General features: G+C 42.6%; 1 protein-coding gene across 3 annotated transcripts in view; it reads left to right on the top strand.

The window, feature by feature from the left end:
* The window catches only part of KLHL20 (kelch like family member 20), a 1,442,445-nt gene that overhangs the window by 641,592 nt on the left and 779,293 nt on the right, over positions 1 to 21,560 (top strand). For all 3 annotated transcript variants that reach the window (XM_044085231.1, XM_044085232.1, XM_044085230.1), the window contains one exon: positions 11,927 to 12,021. In XM_044085231.1, the coding sequence (XP_043941166.1) occupies positions 11,927 to 12,021 (95 nt within the window). The remainder of the gene's footprint in view (positions 1 to 11,926; positions 12,022 to 21,560) is intronic.

Below are 21,560 nucleotides of genomic sequence, written 5' to 3'. Positions count from 1 at the left end.
TTTGGAATTGCGGCCAAAAAGTTCAACCTTGATCTCATCAGACAATAACACATTTTTCCACATGCTTTTGGGAGACTTGATGTATTGTTTTGCAAATTTTAGCCGTAGTTGGATGTTTTTCTGTGTAAGAAAAGGCTTCTGTCTTGCAGCCGTACCCCATAGTCCAGACATATGAAGAATATGGGAGATTGTTGTCAGATGTAGTACACAACCAGTACTTGCCAGAAATTCCTGCAGCTCCATCAGTGTTGCTGTAGGTCTCTTGGCAGCCTCCCTTCCCAGTTTTTGTATTGTCTTTTCATCAGTTTTGGAGAGACGTCCAGTTCTTTGCAACATCACTGTTGTCCCATATTTTCTCCACTTTATGATGACCGTGTGACAGTGTTTCTTGGTGTATCCAGTGTTGTGGATATTTTTTATGCCCTTCTCCTAACTGATATCTCTCAGAAATGAGATCCCTTTGATGCTTTGTAAGCTCTCTGCGAACCATGGTTTTTGTTGTAGCAGGCAACTGAGTAAATGTTAGGGAAATCCTACTAGGACAGCTGAACTTCCATTTGGGGTTAATCAGAGTCTCTTTAATTGATGGCAGGTGTATACACAAGAAGACTGAATGCTGTAATTAAATCAAAAGGTGCTTTAAAGTATTTTAAAGGTATGCACACTTATGCAACCAGCTTACTGTATGTTTTTTATTTTTTTATATTTTTCCCCAAATAGATTTGTTTGTTTTTCAATTGAATTGTACAGGTTATAGGTCACATTAAAGGTGGGAAGTTTTGAAATGATTTATTGTGGTCTCTGGTCTCGTTTTTTATATCACAAAAACCTGGCATTTTAACAGGGGTGTGTACACTTTTTTATATCCACTGTGCATGTGCTTAGTAGGGGTGTACTATTCAAGTACAAAAATAACAAGCTGTGTTCCCTTACCTGCCTTAAGTAAGACAACGATTTCCTAACCAGGGTTTGTGCAGGAGCAGGTCCATGATTCTGATAAGTGTGATTTGAGAAGTTTTTTAAAGTTGAAAGTGTTACTAGTAGTTTTGATATTTAATGGTAGGTAATTCCAAGTTTTTGCTATGCAGTTGGAGTAAAGGGAAGCTCCAGCTGCATCGTTAGATTTGACTATATTTAGGAAAGATTTGTTACTGGAACACAATACTCCCTGTTGTTGGAGTAGTGTATTAGTAGATTTTGAAGTACTGGTATTTTTTTCTGTCTGATTTAGTATTCAGTGGGCGAAAGTGAGTTGATTATAACCCAGTAGATTTGGTAGTTGGAGCCAGGATAGTTGTAATCCCAAATTTTATTTATTTATTTTATTTAACATTTGTTTACCGGGAAAGTCTGACATGGAACAAAGCTAGTTTTCATCAGATGCCCGGGGAGAAACTCTCTAGAAGCATGTCTTTGTAACGTGGGAGGAAAACGGAACACCCAGGGGAAACCCACACAGGTGCAGGGAGGACATGCAGACTCCGCACAGAAGGTACCGCGGATGAGAACCTCTTGCCGTGAGGTGGTAACCCAACCACTGCACTGTACCAAACAATGATGTGATCTGAAATTTGTTACTGTGCAAACTTGTTTTTTTTTATTATAGCAAGTTCCGAGTTTTGCTAGGTCAGATTTCTTAATGTTTGTAAGACGTATAGTAGCGTAGAGATAAGATTGGTTCTTGCTGTAATGGCTTTTGAAGATTTATTCGATAGTGTTGATTTGTGTACAGGGTTCCTAGTTTTTTGTGAACTTTTTTATGGTCTGTGATATGTGTATGTTGAATTTTATATTACGGTCAATGACCAGTCCAAATAATTTTGTTTGGGAAACTGGAGAAATAACTGTACGGTTTAATGATGAGATATTGAATAGTGGCTGGGTGCATCTCTAGTTTGATAGAAGAGCATGGGTTTTGTTTTGGTAGGGTTAAGTATACGTTGTGCATTGTTAGCCAATATTCCACAGCATTAAATGACTGCTGGGTGATTGTTTTTGGAGTTTTTGTAGTGTTGGTGTGGCACAAATCAGGGTAGAATCATCCACATATTGAACTACGGAGGCAAGTGGGGTGGCAGTATGAAGATTTTTAGTAAGGACAAAAGGGAGAGGACCCAGAATAGATCCCTGTGGAACACCCAAGGTTACAGGCAGTAGTAAAGCGAGATTTTGTTGCCATTTTACAGCTTGCTAGCATCCAGTTAGATATTGCTGCAACCAAGTAAGTGCAGAATGGCTAAGTTTAAGTTCTGAGAGTACAGTTAAGAGTATAGAATAGGAGACAGTATCAAAAGCTTGGACAGATCAAGAAATAGGGAGGAAACTAAATTGCCATCATTGCTATGGTGGTGAATAATGTTAGTAAAGTTAACAAGGGCGGTGGTAGTGTTATGATTAGGACAGAAACCATGCTGAGTGTTAGAAGACTGTTTGGTATGAGATAGTTCAAGATTTGTAAATGGTTGCGCCTCGGAAGTACTTTTTTTTTTTTTGTTAATAAATACATTTTTATTGATTTTACAAACTTGAAGGCTTACACTTCAAATAGAAACAAATGTACAAAAAAAAAAAAAAAAAAAAAAAAACTGTTTACAAGAATCCACAGCAATAACAAGTTAATACAGGTCATCATTGTTTTTCTAGTAAATCGCATCATTTTTGCCAATATTTTTTTTGATGAGTAATATTTGGTGTCCTTATGTTCAAAGCTGAAAGTTCTTTCTTGCAGACGCTTTTAGCTAAAATAATAAAAATGGAGGTAGTATAACTATTGGCCAGTAATTTCATAATTCTGTCAAGTTCCCACTTTTATGTAGTGGGATGGTATGTGATACTTCCCAAATTTTAGGGACTTGTTGTTCTGAGATGGATCAGTTTAATAATATGGATACTGGGTAGGATATCGCCTCTGCAGCAATTTTTAGATATTCGGCAGGTAGCTAGTCTGCTGCAAGTGTAGTAGGTTTAAGCCTATTGAGATATTTAACTATGGTATTTTTGGGACATGTTGGAAAGAGAAGATCTGAAGTAGGAACTTCATTTGTCAGCAACCTTTGGGATACGGATCCGATTTCAGATCCGAGCCAGCAACTTTTACCACAGCATAGATCCGAGCTCCTAGCTCCTCCCTTTACCCATAATCCCCTGCCAACCCTGACTGACCTCAGAGCTAGTTTGCCACGCTTCAAGCCTACAAGCTGGATTTCGAGCTCCTGGTAGTTCAGTGAATTTTGTGAGAAAAACTTGCCTTTTTTTATTACTTTCTCTTGTGTGAGTGTGTACGACTGTTCAGGTTCCCTCTTTTATATCTTTTGTGTAGACTTTTTTCCTCCCTACCCACGCTGGTTCATAGTGTGTGTTTGTGGTGTGTGTTTTCTGTACACCATGTCGGAGGTCCCTAAAGCCATCTTTTCAAAATGCACCGAGTGTGGCCATAAGCTTTCACCGGCGGATGGCCACACCCTGTGCGTTAGGTGCCTTGGGGTTGAACACCTCTCTTCGGGATGCACGATTTGCGCAGCGTTCAACCCCAGGGCACTTAAGGACCGAAGGTCGAAGCTGATCCTGGCGGGCCTTTTGCCCCCGGACTCTGCTCCGACCTCCGGTTCTTCGGTGGCCGCTACCCAGCCCTCGGTGGTTGCCACCCCTGTATCCCTCCCTCCGGTCAGGACTCAACCTCCCGTTTCGGCTCCGGAGGAGAGGGAGGCCAGAAAAACCAAAAGGAAGGAGAAGCACCATAAGCGGCGGGCCGAGGACTCTACCTCGGCCCCTCCCGCCAAGCGGGCTTCTCCATCCAAGGTTTCTGGATCACCTCCTCCTCGGCTCCGGTCTCCTTGTTTTTCACCAGGACCCGGGGAGGAGGGGACCCGGTCCCCATCGAGGTCATCGAGGCGACACTCTAGGTCTGCCTCGGTGGCCTCGTCGAGGTCCACCTTCAGTATGTCAGATGCAGACATGGACCGGATGATGATGAGGTTCATCCAGGCCCAGCTGCAGATGGGAGTGCTCTTGCCACCCCCCCCCTCCGGGGGGGAGCTCAACCCCATTTTTTGCTCCAATTGCTCCTTCTCTGTCCCGCTTCCCGGTTTCGGAGCATTCGTAGCCGAGCCGCGTCGGATCTGGGGGTGGCTCGGAACCAACAGTACTGGTTACTTCGGCTCCGACTGGTCCCTTGAGTTTGTCGGATCCGACCTCTCGGGGCCGTGGGCTGAGCTTCGGATCCGAGGGACTTTGTGTAACTTCGGCTCCGTCCCGGTCGGAGCACACGGGTCCTTCGGATCCGAGGGTCTCGGCCCCGGATCTGATCCCCACTTCGGATCCGAGTGGGAGCCGACTCTCTGAGCCTATCAAGAGTGGCTCCCCCTCGGCTTTCGCGGTGGTGGAGAGGGCACTGTTGATTGCATACGGACCTCCGGTCCTGGCTTCGACTCCCCCTGCACTCCCTCTTAGCTGGTCCGGGCTCCCATCACCCGGCCTTTGGGACAGCCTGCTTCAGCGTCTCTGGGTGTTCCTTTGGAATGTGATATTGCTGGTGAGTCTTCCTTGGACGGCCCCCCTGAGGAGGTCCCTCACAATGCCAAGTGTAAGAGGAGGCATATGGACTCACCCAAGTCCCTTACGGAAGATACGGACTTAGATGAAGGGGAAGGCTCCCCAAGGTCATCCCCCGAGGATGTCTCCTTTGGAGACATCATGGAAATGCTCAGGATTAGGGGAGGGTGGTCTGCCCCCAAGGCTTCCTCCGATGAGTCTGTATTTCTAGAGGCGTTCGAAGCAGGGCCATCTACCTCTTGGGTGTCCCCCTCCCCCAGACCCCCTGGTGGACCTTATTTCCACCAGGGCTTGGAAGGAGCCGGACACTGTAGAGCCAGTCCCCAAGCACCAGGATAGAATCCTGAGTCCCCCTGCTGAAAGAACCCACTGGAGCAGAGGTCCCCCCGTGGATGCCATGTTGGTGGCAACGGCCACCAAGAGAGAGTTGGCTCAGGAGAGCTCTGCGGTCCACCCGCCGAGTAAGGACTCTCGAGCGATGGACCGCCTTGGGAAGTGAGTCTTTAGTTCAGCAACCTTCTCCATGAGAGCGCTGAACTATATGGCGCACATCATCCGGATGCAGCGAGATCTAATAAAAGAATACGCTGCATCCCCCCCCGAGTCCATGTCGGAAGGAGACAAGCAACTGTACTCCTCCCGAATGTCTACTCTACGTTCAGTTTCCAATACCTCTATGCGGCTCTTGTCTCATGCCACTGAAGGAGCCGCTAGAGCTGGCAGAGCCGGCCTGGTAATTAGGCACCAGGCCTGGCTCCGACATTGTGACTTCTCGGAACCCTTTAAGGCATCATTCGCGAATGCCCCCTTTGGTTCTGCACTGTTTGGCAAAACCGTTTGCGACACTTTAGTCAAGAGCAAGAAAGACGGGAAGACGTTGTCTGCCGTCGGAGTCCGCTTCTCTGCTTCCCAGAGGTCCTTTTCCAAGAACCAAAAGGGTCAGAAGAAGATGTGGTTCCGAAAATCGCATCATCCCAGTCTGCTCCAGACAATCAGTTCTCTTGTGGCAGAGGAGGACAGGGAGGATGCCGCCCAAGAGGCAGAGGGGGTCCCAGAAATTTTGGGTCCAGAGAACCTTTCTCTGAGAGGTCCATGCAGAACCCCTGAGGGGTTGCCCGGCTGCTCCACTCTGGAGGCAGTCGGGGGGGCGTCTTTCGAAGCACCTAGCAGTGTGGGAGTCCATAACAACAGATCGCTGGGTGCTTCGTATCATATCCAGAGGTTACCAAATTCCCTTTATTGTAACCCCCAAAAGCCTCCCCGACGTACCACCCAATCAAAGGGAGGCGGCTGCTACAGAAATTCAGCAGCTTTTGCAAAAAAGAGCCATCCAACCCGTCCCCCCAGATCAGTTTGGATCGGGGTTTTACTCCAGGTTCTTTCTGGTGCCAAAAAAGACGGGGGACTTGAGATCCATTCTCGATCTCTCTCTCCTGAACCTGGCAGTACCCAAAGAAAAGTTCCGAATGGTCACTCTACAATCTGTTCTCCCCCTATTACGGGAGAACAACTGTATGTGCTCGATAGACCTCAAGGATGCGTACTACCACATTCTGGTGGACAGACGCTCCTGGAGGTTCCTCTGCTTCCGGCTGGGAGCCAGTCACTTTCAGTTCAGGGCCCTTCCGTTCGGTCTCACCTCAGCCCCCAGGGTGTTCACCAAAGTCTTGGCGGTTATAGCGGCCCACCTGAGGCTTCCGGGAATTCAGGTCTTTCCGTACCTCGACGACTGGCTCCTCATCGCCCCAACAAGGCATCTGCTCTGTTCAGGCAGGGATTATTTCCTCAACCTTGCTCCCCATCTAGGGTTGACTATCAACATGGCCAAATCCTCTCTGGTCCCTACACAGGTAATAGATTTCATAGGGGCGAGATTAGATTCCAGAATAATGCTTGCCTTCCTGACTCCCGATCGGCTTCAGAACCTGAGGTTTCATGTCCAGGCCATTCTCAGACTTCCTACTCCACCGGCGGAATTGATCCTGAGGGCTCTAGGGTCCATGGTGGCAGCTATTCCTCTGCTGCCCCTAGTCCGTCTAAATATGAGGGTCCTGCAGTGGACCCTCCAGGTACAATGGTCCCTGTCTCGCAACCCCCTGTCCCATCCTATTCCCCTAAGCAGGGCTTGCAGTGGGTCACTCATGTGGTGGCTCCAGTCCCCGAGTCTCCACACGGGACGACCATTCTCGATGCCTTCCCCCGTCACCACAGTGACCACAGACGCCTCTCGCCTGGGGTGGGGCACTATTCAGGCAGAACGGTCCAAGGCATGTGGAACGACATGGAGACCTCTTTGCATATCAATGTCCTAGAGATGAGGGCGGTGCTTTTGACGTTGCAGGCACTTCACAGCCTTCTTCTGATTGGGACGATTGCAGTACAAACGGACAACTTGTCGGTTGTCTGGTACATCAACAAACAGGGGGGAACCAGGTCTTTATCCTCTTTGTCGCGAAGCCATGAGAGTGTGGGAATGGGCAATATCCACCAACCGCTTTCTCATTGCAACGCACATTCCGGGACGGTCCAACATCCTAGCAGACAGGCTCAGTCGCTCAATTCTGACTCCGTACGAATGGTCTCTCAATCCTCTAGTAGCAAAACAAATATTTGCCCAATGGGGCAACCCTGTTGCAATCATTTTGCCTCTCCTTCAAATACCAAATGCAGCAGTTACTTTGCTCTAATCCCCCCTCAGGGGGAGTCCCCGAGAGACTCTCTAGTACATGTTCCTTTACGCTTACCCTTCATTGCCCATGATGCTGAAACTCTTACAGAAAGCCAGTCGGCTGGGGAGCAAAATGATCCTCATTGCCCCATTCTGGCCTCGTCAAACATGGTTCCCGTACCTGGGGTCTCACCTGATTCATCCACCATGGATTCTGGATCCACTCCCGGATCTCATTACTTACCCTCTGGGTCTTCCAGCCCCCAACCTGGTCAACCTCAAGCTGACTGCTTGGTTGCTCCAGTTCCACTCCTGATAAGGACTCCCGGAATCTCCTCACCAGTCAAAGCCATCCTAGTAGCAGCACATAAACCTTCCACCAGACGAGTCTATCGAAGTAAGTGGAAACGTTTCTCCATCTGGGCGGAGCACCATCACTTGGATCCTTTCACGGCGCCTCTTATGTCGGTTTTGGATTTTCTAACTACCCTTTTTCATCAAGGGGCTAGCTGCTCTACAGTCAAGGTACAACTAGCAGCGATTTTGCATTATCATGTAGGGCATGAATCAGGCCCTCTAATTACTTCCAAGCTTTGTAAAGCTTTCCTCAAGGGTACCTTCCTTCTCAGACCTCCGGTCAGGGAGGTAGTACCCCCATGAGATTTGTCTTTGGTTCTCCAAGCCTTGACTAGCCCCCCTTTCGAGCTGGTGGCTACGGTTGATCTTAAATACCTCTTTTGAAAGACAGCCTTCTTGGTGGCCATTACTTCAGCTAAAAGGGTCTCTGAACTTCAGGCTCTATGTGTTAAACCACCGTATTTAGCCTTCCATCAAGATAGAGTTTACCTCAGGATCAATCCGTCCTTTCTGCCTAAGGTATCTTCGGAAGCTAATATTAATCAATCTATTAATCTTCCCGTGTTCTTTCCCAATTACCAGAACAAAGGAGAGTACAAACTGCATTCCTTGGATGTGCACAGACAATTACGCTTTTATATTCATCGAACTGCTGATCATAGGCAATCTGACCAGTTTGTCTCCTTTGCCAAAACAAGTTTAGGCAAGTCAATTTCTAAAGTTACACTATCACGGTGGATAGCTAGTTGTATCCTCTTAGCGTATCAGAGTTCGGGAAGGCCTGCACCTCAGGGAGTCCGAGCTCATTCTACTAGGGCCGTCGCTACTTCGGCGGCTTTTAAATCTAGGGTTCCCTTAGATGATATTTGTTCTGCAGCCACTTGGGCCTCATCTCATACCTTTATCAGCCATTACAAATTGGATATTGTCTCCAGAGGTAGGGCATCCTTTGGCTCTGCAGTGCTCTGGAATATTCTTCCATAAAGGCCACCCAGGATTCAGGTAGCTGGGGACTCTGTCCCAAAGGTTGCTGACAAATGAAGTTTCTACTTCAGATTAAGAAGTTATGTACTCACCATAACGTTCCATCTGAGTAGGTGTCCTCATTTGTCTGCAACCACCACCCCCCTCCTTCCCCCTGACCTATAGGATCTGTCTTGGATAAGCCCCTTCCGGGGCACAATAACAATGGTTATATCGGGCAAACTTGATCTGAGGTCAGTCAGGGTTGGCAGGGGATTATGGGTAAAGGGAGGAGCTAGGAGCTCGGATCTATGCTGTGGTAAAAGTTGCCGGCTCGGATCCGAGATCGGATCCGTATCCCAAAGGTTGCAGACAAATGAAGATACCTACTCAGATGGAACGTTATGGTGAGTACATAACTTCTTATTATTGGGATCTAGTCTGGGTAGGGAAAGAACAGTTATTGTTTGTGAGGGCTAGTATGGATTCTGTGAAGTAAGTATGTGTTAAATTGTGAGGCTGTGTTGTCTTCAGTATCGGTGAGTGTTTGGGAGGGAGTGCTAGTTTGTCCTGGCTGTAGGATTTTTTTTTTTTTTTTTTTTTTTTTAATGGCAGCCCAGAATTTTTGTGGGTTTCTTTGATTGGACACTGTTAATTTATTTTGTCCTGTCAAATAGGTTTTTTTAGCTTTATTTTGTAGTTATAGATATGTATGTTGTAGTTTCGTCATTGACCCATTTCTCCCAGTCTTTATCTAGGTTTTAACACAGATCTTGCTTCTTTGGTTAGCCAGGGGGCATAATTGGATTTTGTCCTTATTGTTCTTGTGGGGGGGGGGGGGCAAGATGTTTCAGATATTGAGGAGGGTTGATTTAAAGTATCTAAAGAGAGATCTTTGAGTGGTGGCCAATTGCATTTTTTTAAACTAGTTATGAAGTCTTGGGGGGGGGGCAAATGTTTACTCATCTCTGGTTTGGTGGTAAGATTATGTGAATTTGTTCGGTGTCTGAGAGATTAAGTTGGAATATGGTCACTGAGGCTGTCTGGGAGACAGCAAGATTGTAGGGATAAATGTGGCCTGTTTGTAAGGATCCAGTCCAGGACTGAATGTTTGATGTTTTGTCTACTCTAGTAGAAGTTTGGATTGTTTGAGAAGCCATGTAGGTTAATGTGGTCAGTGAGATTTTGAGAGCTACAGGAGAGACGGTCCATATTAAAGTCACCCATTATAATTGTTTCCTGAGGAAGGGATGTTGCTATCCAAGTTAGGATATGTTCTAGAGCAGTCAGATTGTTAGGTGGGATGTGGGCTCCCGCTATGTTCAGATGTTTCTTTGGATTAATTGTTAGTGTAGTAAACAGTATTTTGGTGTTAAAAGTTTGGGATGGTTAGGTCTAGAGTTTCTAAATTGAGATTGTTTTGTATGTTGTATCCTGGGGGAAGTATTTTGGGATGGTTAGGTCTAGAGTTTCTAAATTGAGATTGTTTTGTATGTTGTATCCTGGGGGAAGTATTTTGGGATGGTTAGGTCTAGAGTTTCTAAATTGAGATTGTTTTGTATGTTGTATCCTGGGGGAAGTATTTTGGGATGGTTAGGTCTAGAGTTTCTAAATTGAGATTGTTTTGTATGTTGTATCCTGGGGGAAGTATTTTGGGATGGTTAGGTCTAGAGTTTCTAAATTGAGATTGTTTTGTATGTTGTATCCTGGGGGAAGTATTTTGGGATGGTTAGGTCTAGAGTTTCTAAATTGAGATTGTTTTGTATGTTGTATCCTGGGGGAAGTATTTTGGGATGGTTAGGTCTAGAGTTTCTAAATTGAGATTGTTTTGTATGTTGTATCCTGGGGGAAGTATTTTGGGATGGTTAGGTCTAGAGTTTCTAAATTGAGATTGTTTTGTATGTTGTATCCTGGGGGAAGTATTTTGGGATGGTTAGGTCTAGAGTTTCTAAATTGAGATTGTTTTGTATGTTGTATCCTGGGGGAAGTATTTTGGGATGGTTAGGTCTAGAGTTTCTAAATTGAGATTGTTTTGTATGTTGTATCCTGGGGGAAGTATTTTGGGATGGTTAGGTCTAGAGTTTCTAAATTGAGATTGTTTTGTATGTTGTATCCTGGGGGAAGTATTTTGGGATGGTTAGGTCTAGAGTTTCTAAATTGAGATTGTTTTGTATGTTGTATCCTGGGGGAAGTATTTTGGGATGGTTAGGTCTAGAGTTTCTAAATTGGGATTGTTTTGTATGTTGTATCCTGGGGGAAGTATTTCTTGGAATTGTTTAGTTTTAGCCAGGTTTCTGTTATAAGGGTTATATCTGGAGTATGTAGAGCAAGGGTGGCATGCAGTTCATGATGGTCCTGACATTTATATTATATTCATATTTTTACTCCAGAATTTCAATTGATGATTTCAATTGATGATATTTGTGCTGCAGCCACCTGGTCAAAGACTCGTACCTTTGTTGCACATTACAAATTGGACATTGTCTCCAGAAGCAGGGCTTCCCTTTGGTTCAACAGTGCTCTGGCATATCCTTCCTTGAGGGGCTCCCAATAATCACGTAGCTGATGACTGTGACCTGTTAGTGAGGAAGAACAAAAAGGACAACATAAGATTTGGAAGTTATGTACTTACCATAACTTGGCATCTTGTTGTCCATTTGCATTCTTCCTCACCTTCCCTCCCAGCCACCCCCCCCTGACCTTGTCACTCCTAGAAGGATCTTTGGAAGATTTTGGAACACACATGTTCCAGGTTTGAGCCTCAGTCCTTCGTCTGTCTATTTTGTCTCTATTTTTCACTGGGGATTAAGGCAGCAAACTCGATCTGAGGAATAGGGGATAGTGTAAAGCATTATGGTTAGAGGGAGGAGCTCGAGATTCGGATCCAAGCCTAAGAAATGTGGCTGAATTGGATCTGAGGGTCGGATCCATAACCCATCAGTGAGGAAGAATGAAAATGGACAACGTAGATGACAAGTTATGGTAAGTACATAACTTCTAATTGATGTGACTTGATGCATTCCCATTGCTAGATGTTGAGAGGTGAAGACAGGATAGGATCAGAGAGGCATGCAAAAAAAAAAAATTTATAACTTCTCAGATATTTTCACAGGCACACTGGTAACTGACATTAGGTATTTTGGATTTTTCATGACATCATTCTGTGTTACAGCATTCCACTTTTTTTCTTTTTTATATAGATTATAGAACGCATTCAGCACGAGAAAAGTGTTTCGTTTACTGTACATAAAAGTAATATTTAGCTGGGGTACATTGGTTGGCAAGGTCTGCTGTGTATGTAGTATGTATATGCATATCTTTTTGTGGCTGACGTACAGATAAAATTATTTTGGATCGTCCCACTGATTTCTTCCTTATTTATTACAGGTGCTTCAGCATGTTCGTTTACCTCTCCTTAGTCCAAAGTTCTTGGTGGGCACTGTTGGATCTGATCCCCTTATAAAGAGTGATGAGGAATGCAGGTCAGTATTCTTCTGTACATTGCTATCCTAGCCTTGGTCATACTTTGGGAACTGTCAAGCTAGCTAAATGCAGCATAGCTCAAGAGCTCTGTTTCCAGCCTGGCTTTCATTTATAGCAAACTGATTTCTGTTCAGGCTCAGACTTCCAGCTGCTCCTGAGCCAGCAAGTTTCTGGGAAGCTTTTTTTGGATCTCTGAAGGAATTGTTGCTATGGCAGAAAAGAGATTGTATCAAAAGGTAATGTAGAGGTGCTGATTTGAACTAGACCTGGAAATTCATTCAGTGTCTGGAGAAAGTCATGTTGAATTCTGCTTACAGAGCCTTCACTCCTGTTAAACTAGAAGAGTTTTGCTAATTCTAGACTTGTTAATGTACATGTTTGTGTTCGTGTAACAACTAGTACCAGAATCTTTCCCATTATTGCAGGCCATTTAATAGAAATTTCTTGTGTGTGTGTGTGGTGTGGTGTGTAGGAGGGGTGCTATTAAATAACTGAAAGGAATAAGCAAGGACATGTATTTTTATGTCCCAGGATAGCAATGTGATCCATTTTAGTGACACTTTCATTCATCTTCTCTTCATGACACGTTATTAATATATTTATTTCTTAACTAGACAGAGGAACTGATTATCATCATCTTCTCTTCATGACACGTTATTAATATATTTATTTCTTAACTAGATAGAGGAACTGATTATCATCATCTTCTCTTCGTGACACGTTATTAATATATTTATTTCTTAACTAGATAGAGGAACTGATTATCATCATCTTCTCTTCATGACACGTTATTAATATATTTATTTCTTAACTAGACAGAGGAACTGATTATCATCATCTTCTCTTCATGACATGTTATTAATATATTTATTTCTTAACTAGATAGAGGAACTGATTATCATCATCTTCTCTTCATGACACGTTATTAATATATTTATTTCTTAACTAGATAGAGGAACTGATTATCATCATCTTCTCTTCATGACACGTTATTAATATATTTATTTCTTAACTAGATAGAGGAACTGATTATCATCATCTTCTTCGTGACACGTTATTAATATATTTATTTCTTAACTAGATAGAGGAACTGATTATCATCATCTTCTCTTCATGACATGTTATTAATATATTTATTTCTTAACTAGATAGAGGAACTGATTATCATCATCTTCTCTTCATGACACGTTATTAATATATTTATTTCTTAACTAGATAGAGGAACTGATTATCATCATCTTCTCTTCATGACACGTTATTAATATATTTATTTCTTAACTAGATAGAGGAACTGATTATCATCATCTTCTCTTCGTGACACGTTATTAATATATTTATTTCTTAACTAGATAGAGGAACTGATTATCATCATCTTCTCTTCATGACATGTTATTAATATATTTATTTCTTAACTAGATAGAGGAACTGATTATCATCATCTTCTCTTCGTGACACGTTATTAATATATTTATTTCTTAACTAGATAGAGGAACTGATTATCATCATCTTCTCTTCATGACATGTTATTAATATATTTATTTCTTAACTAGATAGAGGAACTGATTATCATCATCTTCTCTTCGTGACACGTTATTAATATATTTATTTCTTAACTAGATAGAAGAACTGATTATCATCATCTTCTCTTCATGACACATTAATATATTTTTTAACTAGCTAGAGGAACTGATTATCATCATCTTCTCTTCATGACATGTTATTAATATATTTATTTCTTAACTAGATAGAGGAACTGATTATTATCATCTTCTCTTCATGACACGTGATTAATATATTTATTTCTTAACTAGACAGAGGAACTGATTATCATCATCTTCTCTTCATGACATGTTATTAATATATTTATTTCTTAACTAGCTAGAGGAACTGATTATCATCATCTTCTCTTCGTGACACGTTATTAACATATTTATTTCTTAACTAGATAGAGGAACTGATTGTCATCATGTTCTCTTCATGACATGTTATTAATATATTTATTTATTAACTAGATAGAGGAACTGATTATCACAAACATTTTCTAAAGTGACATTCGACCCAATATTATCGCTTCTGAAGTTAATCGGCTGGTGCTAACATTTTTATACCTAAACTTTTCATTGTCTGAATCCTGTTAGTATTTTAACCTTGACTGATTTGTGAGATTGGTTACATGAATGTTAACCTAACTGAGAAATCTGTCAGTTGTGTAGCATTTGCATACTTTCTGTTTCTCTCCCTTTCTGTCTCACAGTGCTGTATATGTTATTCGTTATATTCATGCATGCATTTTGAGCTTTTCTGCTTGAGTTCTTTCTACAAAAATGGGCCGTGCCAGGTAGGGTAAACACAATTAATAGAATATATGTAAAATAAATGTACATCAGAGTAGGTTATAGTGCATACTGGGATAGTCTGCACTGCCTGGAGCACTTTGATGGGGCATAGTGAGGTAGCTTGACTAAGGAGGAAAGTCACAGAAGAGTGTTGTGGAAGTTCATGTCAAAATAAATAGATTAGTGCTACACTAATGCAGAGTCTGTGTACATTACGTTGTTAGTACTGGTGCCTTCATTTTACATTGCAGTCATGGTTTGTCTCGTTATACTGTGTTATGTATTTATTTATTTTCGTGTGTGTGTATATATGTGTACACACACACACACACACACATATATATATATATATATATATATATATATATGTGTGAGTGTGTGTGTAGATATATATAAATATAAATAAATAGGGGATAAGAAATGTTTTAATATTTTAATTTTGTGTGCCCAAAGCCTGTTGCTTGACGAATGCATTGTAGTGTGCCAGCATTTGCAATGTTGATGTTTTCTGGTCGACATTGTGACCGTCGACGTTTGAGATGTTAGGTCACTATCGGTAATCCTAATACAGATATACTCACAAAGACACACACACACACACACACACACACACACACACACACACCAACCCACACGTGTATAGGTGTATGTACGTGCTTGTGTGTGTGTGTGTGTGTATATATATATATATATATATATATATATATATATATATATATATATAGTTACTTTGGAATCTCAAAATACTGAAATGTCGAATTTCAGTATCTCAAGACCAGAAGTGTCGAAACTACAGTATCCCAAAGCTGCGGTTGTGATGGCTCGTTAGGCAAGTGTTATTTTTTGAAGGGTTTGGGGTAGGGTTTATGTGTGTACGAGTGTGTTTGGAGTTTGTAGTGGTGTGTTTTCTGTGTTTTGGTGGTTAGTGCAACCTCAGAGTTAGCATATATAAGTAGAGGGGGTGTCGAGGGGCGCAGGGGGGCTTGCTCCCCTGCTTCTAGCTATGGTAGGTGTTTGGTTTTTTTTTGTGTTTGTGTGTTTTGTTTTAGTTGTTTGTAGTGTCGGGAGGTAGGATTATGTTTGTGTGGTGTAGTATTTTGTGGTTTTGACGTTCGCAGTTGTGATGCTTCGGATTTGTAAGGTTTTGGCTTTATAGTCTCGAGATACTGAAATTCAAAATTTCAGTATTTCAAGATTATAAAGTGAAATCCACATACATATATATATATATATATATATATCTATATATCTATATATCTATATATATATATGTATATATATATATATATATATATATATATATATATATATATATATACGCACACACACACACACCCACACCCCTTCTTCTGGAAATAATTTTAGCTTTGTTGTTACTCTGTGTATTATATATTGCCCCAGATTTTGAGTAGATGATGATTTAGGCTTTTCATTTCATTTACCTGGTTAGTCATGGATAATCTAAAATCAGCTAAGCAGCCAAGCCATTAAACAAAAAAGGTTGTAAAGAATATAAAGGAAGGTGTCAACAATCATGTCTGTTTGTGAAGCTAAAGCTTTTATTTTTAAAGTGTTAATTTCTTTTTAACGTGATTCTTGTAGATTCAAGACTGAGTCACTAGCGGAAAAAGATACTTCATTGCCACCCCCAACCCTGAGTTCTTGCAACAAAGTGAAAGTAAAGACTTTTTAGTGTGTTAGTAGCCAAAAACAAATTAAATCACCATCTTTCCATATGGATGTGTCAAGCCAACATGTATGGTTTCTGTTTTACAGAGAGTTCTGATTCATTGTGATTGCGCTGTTCTGAAATTGACCTTTGTAGGTTATGTTTTATTTATATTTTATATATTTGTCTTCTTAACCGTGGTGGTGGTGCTGCGGTAGTGTTGTTGCCTCACAGTAAGACGCTGTCCGGTTCGGTTCTCAGCTAAGAGCGTCTTCTGCGTGGAGACATGCGTGAATGGGCGTACCTTAGTTGAAGGTTGTGCGTCAGGGCTGGCAACTCGGCACGTAAAAATCAACTGCCAATCATTAGTGGACCAGAGTTCCTCTGTGGCGACCCCTTACCAGGAAAAGCAGAAAGACACAACATATTTGTCTTCTTCAGGGACACACTGCTTCATTTATTTATTTTTTTTTTGTGGTAATGACAGTATGGTGATGGTTTAATTTTGAAGATAACCGGGGGAGGGGGTAAATGAAAACTAGCAAGTAGAGCATCTGAACAAGCTGGGAAGTGAGGAGAGAGCAACTGTCAAACATGGCACAACATTTAGTGAGGGATCGCTAAAGTACAGCTTTTCTAATGCAGGAGATTCTCAGAATACTTTGGAGTTATTGTCATGCAATCGATCAGTTCTTGGGGCCTGGAAGGATTTGTATGTATGACTGGCTTAAAAGCTCACTTACCTTCCCCCATATAAAGTGCTGCAATGTCATTCTTGTAATCTGAATCTACAGCAAACACAAACAGTGTGGTAAGAATTATTCGTGCATTTGTGTTATGACTTTGTTTTTATCATGTTTGGTTAAGTATTTAAAAAGTGAAAAAAAAAACAAAGGAAAGTCACGTAAGCAGTTTAAAAACAGAATAAGTAAATACTTGTATAACTAATTTATCTCTGATACTTGATGGTATTATGGTTTCAGTTTTAAGGATTAATAACGTACAAGATGGAACTCTGTACGTTTCTGTATTGTGCAGCACAAATACTAAGCATATTGCTTTCCACGTATGACATCCCTTCCCGATTACTTCCTGTCAGAAGTAAAAGACTTAACACTGTGAGTCCCAAGACTCAAAAAGTTTGAGTCTAACAAAAAAGAGTGACTTGAGAAACTTTGTTACATTTTTAATACATTTCTGCTGGCGGAGGGTGTCTTTGTCCCCCTGTACCCCTATCCCCTGCTACCTATGTATATTAACTCCAAGATCAATGCACTTTGGAAGTACGGGTGTACTGCATCACAATTTTGGAATTAGTATTTATTCCACCAGTCATCCTTAAATTTTTACTATTCCAAGGATTGGATCAGTGATTTTTAAACTCTGTATGGACCTGTTCCAGCTTAGAATTGCGCAGTAGAAAAAAAAGGCAGCCCTCTAGATATTTTTCAGCTTCAATTATGGTAAGTTCTTTTTTGAGTCAGTGTGCTGCAAAGTCATGCACAAACTTAATAACTAGCTTCATGGTGTAAAAGGGATACAGTCCTGACTGCTGCTAAGGCAACTGTAGTTCAAGTAATGAACCCAGAGATAGCTGTGAGTGCATGAGGTGTGTTTGCCCATGCCAGGAAGGGTTGTCGTGAGTCCTGTCTGAGCATCACATGTTGGAGGGCACATTTGGATAAGTAGTAGCAGTTTGTCCTCAGGACAGCAGTCCAGTTCTACTAAATAGCACATAGTGCTGTAAGTAGGCCAGGTGAGTGAAAGCATATACCTTTGACCAGTGTAGTAGGCTATACCTTGGCAGCGTGTGTGCTGTCTGGCTGTTAGAGGAAGCGAGTCAGAGCATAAAATCCATCTCAAACTTCTAGGATAACGGCTCTCCTGGATGTCTGGTGTTTGCCTGTACTATGCCCACATGGCTAGAAAGGCAAGGAGAAAAAGGAAAATTGGTTTCTTGGGGTGGGGAGATGCAAGGAAAAAGTGTAAAAGTCAGATTAATGTCTCTTTATTGTTTGGGGGAACAGAAGCAAAGTGTCCCAGGTGAGTGGGGATTATATGGTAAAGATCTTCATATAAAAAAGGAATGTGCTTCCCCTCTGCCAATCAAAATTATGCACTAGAGCTTCCATCAAGAATGTTTTCTTTTTTCCCTAGAATGTTCCTGATAGACTGCTACCAATGATTCGACATTGCACTGCACAGGCAAACAGATTCTCAGGAAAAATAATTCCTATGACAGTAGTATCAAAACAAATGTAAAGAAATAAAATGGAGTAAATATCAACACATATCAGTTTACTCATGAAGCAAAAAGTACAATTAAATGTTAATTTTAAAATGCACTCCAGTTAATTAAGTCTGCAGTACATCTCTGCATATTCATCAGATAGACATCTTATTGCTTCATGCAGGTACCAGTAGATTTAAACAATTCCTGTCACTTGTCTCCTCAATGCCCATTTTACACTGCCTTTCTTCCAGCAGTAAATACTACTTCCTTTTCTAAACCCGAAAACCGATCATCCAGTTATGCTGTCACTAGGCATCACACAGTTGTTAGATCCACAGTAATTGCAAACAAGAACTGGAAAGAAAAAAGACGTTTTTAAGTTGCATCCCCTACTTGCCTAGTAAACTGAATGGTGATGACTGTTCATGTGGACGATACAGGGGTTTGCAGCGATTTCGTCACCAGTGGATGGATGATTGGAGTTAATGCCTTGGAGATGTGTGAAGTAATGGTGAGAGTTATCCCAAACGGCACAAGCATTTGATCCATTAGGGATCATACTTTGCAAGTCAGGAGCAAATCTTGCCATAGCTCTCATCCCTTACAGGCATTATCTGCTGTAGTATATCTTTTGGGAATATGGTCTGTGGCAAGTTAATTTCTGAGAGCATGTCATACAGAGATAAGATATGCATCTGTTCTGTTTTGATAGCTGTCTTATTGCTCATAGGTCCATCAAGCAGGGCCAGCCTGTCAACAAGCCATCAGATTGACATATGAGACGTCAGTTTACAAGAGTATGTCAACAGGCTAGTAAAAGTTACAAAGTAAGAGTTAATGCAGGAGACTGGTTCCCCTGCACCACCCCCATATGAGGGAGTTGCCCCCCCCCCCCCCGCATGGTATGTACATGAACAATCTCCCAAGTTGTACTACTATTGCTGAGAAAGGGGAACAGTTCTGTCAGGAGGGCTGTTGCACTTAATACATGATAGCACTCAGCAAAATTGGGCAGTGTGCTCAGTTATTGTCTCATGAAGTGTGGCAATAAAACTTGACTACGAGGCTTTCAGTGAGTTGCCCATGATAAAAATGGGTGTATGTTAAATCAGCGAACCCTTAAAAAAGCGAATGCTGATTTATTGACCCTCTTTAAGCGAAAGCTGAAAATCCTGAACACTCGGAACAGCGATTCTTTCCCCCCCGGGATAAAAATCGCTGTGCCACAAAAAAAAAAAAAAAATTAAAAAGAGTAAATAAAGTGAGGGGGCTTTGCCCCCCTACTTTAAATATACCAACTCCGAGATCGTACCACAGGAGGAAATGGCAAAGTCCTGAAAATGGCCCAGCAATTTTTTTCCACGGGGAAAAAATCGCTCTTCTGAGTGTTCGGGATTTTCAGCTTTCACTAAAAGAGGGTCGATAAATCATTGTTCGCTTTTTTTAAGCGTTCACAGATTTAATATAGACCCATGAAAATGACTGCATTCAAAAAGGCTTTCAGACAGGCAGTTAAATTAAAATTTGTAATTTTTAAATAAAAAAGTTTGATGCATGTGAGCAAGTTGTATTGGACACTAATCAGAAAAATATTTAAAACTTTGTTTATCTAGACACTAAACTGGATGCAAATTGCAACATCAGGTACATCGTTAAAAAAGAAAAAAAAATATTGCAGGAAGTAGACTATTTTGTATGTTACTTTCATGGAGCAGCAGTCTTTGAAGATGTTTGTACAGCATCTGAAGTCTGTCCTCTTCAGAAGAGCTTGCATAGTAGTCCAACTGCAATTTGGGTGTGCACACTGGTGAAGACAGCCCGCTCATTATTGACTGCGCACGTCTTAACAAAAGGCAAATAAACAATATAGCTGAAGTAGTTTACTTCATTTGATCTTCAACCTGTGGGAATACGGGTCCGTGTCGGATCCGAGCCGGCAAAGATTACTAGCATCAGCTCAGAGCTCCAGACTGTCCCCTTAACCATAATCCACCTCTCTTGCCATCCATCCCCAGATCTCGTTTGCCGCGATTTGTGAAAGCATTGTGTCTCTGAAGCTCCAGTAAGCAGGGTATTTTTCAGGTTTTGTAAGTTAAGAAATTTTGTTTTATCAGCCTTTTTAGCTTAGCGTAGGTACCCTTTCTCCCCTCCCATCGTTTTGGTGTCATGTGTAGGCTGTTAGTAGTTAGTTTAGTTTGCCTCTGTATGCCCCTCCCCCCTTCTAGTCAGTTTAGTGTGTGGCGAGTGGGTGTGTGTGTGGAAGTTTTAAGTGGAAAGTTTCTTTCTTTTCTTCCCTTAGTATGGCGGAAAAGCTTATTTTTAAGCACTGCACTGAGTGGCCATAAGCTGTCCCCAGCGGATGGCCACACTCTGGGTGTACTTGTGTTTAGGTGTGGCCCACCTTAATGTTGACTGTGCCATTTGTGAGGGGTTCAACCCCCGGGCGTTGAAAGGCCAAGCTGGCCCTTAAGGGGTTTCTTCCTTCCACCGATCCTCCCTCCTCGTCCTCTGCTTCAGCCACGGCAGCTGCCGTGGCTGCCTCTCCCACTTCTCTGCCTTTGGCCTCCCCTCCCTCCCAGGCTGGGACTTAAGCTCCCTCATCTAAGCCTGTGGTAGCGGAGCAGAGGAAGGGTAGAGAGCAGGAGAGAGAGTCGAGGCTGAAGGAGAAGAGGAAGAGGTCTCCGGACCTCGCGTCACCCAGTAAAGCTGGTCGGATCCGTGACTGCCCCCGGCTCCGATCTCTGAGGTTCTCCCTGGAGCCGGAGGAGGCACTTTCAGCTTCCTGGGCCTCAGTTCCCCAACCAGCCAGGTCAGAGTCTGTAGCCTCGTCTCGGTCCACCCGGTCTCTCTCGGACATGGATCTGGATAAGATGATGAGGCGCTTTATCCGTATGCAGGTCCAGATGGGGGTCTTGCTCGCTTCCTTTTTTTCAGCCTTATTACTCCTTCCCTGATCCGACCTTCGGTTTCTGAGTTCTTGGATCCGAGGTTGGCCTTGGTCGGGGCGTTGGTGCCGATGGTTCGTGCGTCCTTGACTCTGGCAGCAGCCTGGAGCATCTCGAATCTGACCAGTTCGGATCTGAGCCACTGTATGAGCCGGAGCCTGGGGATCTGGTCTGAGGGAGTGTTACCTTTACCATCTGCTCCAATGTTGGGTCAGGTTTCTGCTCTCTGAGCCCCAGCCACTTCGGGTCCGGCTCCGATTCTCGCCTCTTTATTGGCTTCACAGGAAGTTCCCTCTCTTTTGGCGTTCGATGTGGTAGAATGGGTCCTCTCCATCAGATCGAGGCCCCTGATCAC

This window comes from Protopterus annectens, chromosome 10.part0 (genome assembly GCF_019279795.1).
Source record: "Protopterus annectens isolate FY-2018-M chromosome 10.part0, PAN1.0, whole genome shotgun sequence".
Taxonomy (NCBI): Eukaryota; Metazoa; Chordata; order Ceratodontiformes; family Protopteridae; genus Protopterus; species Protopterus annectens.
This window is presented reverse-complemented; position numbering and strand designations above follow the sequence as displayed.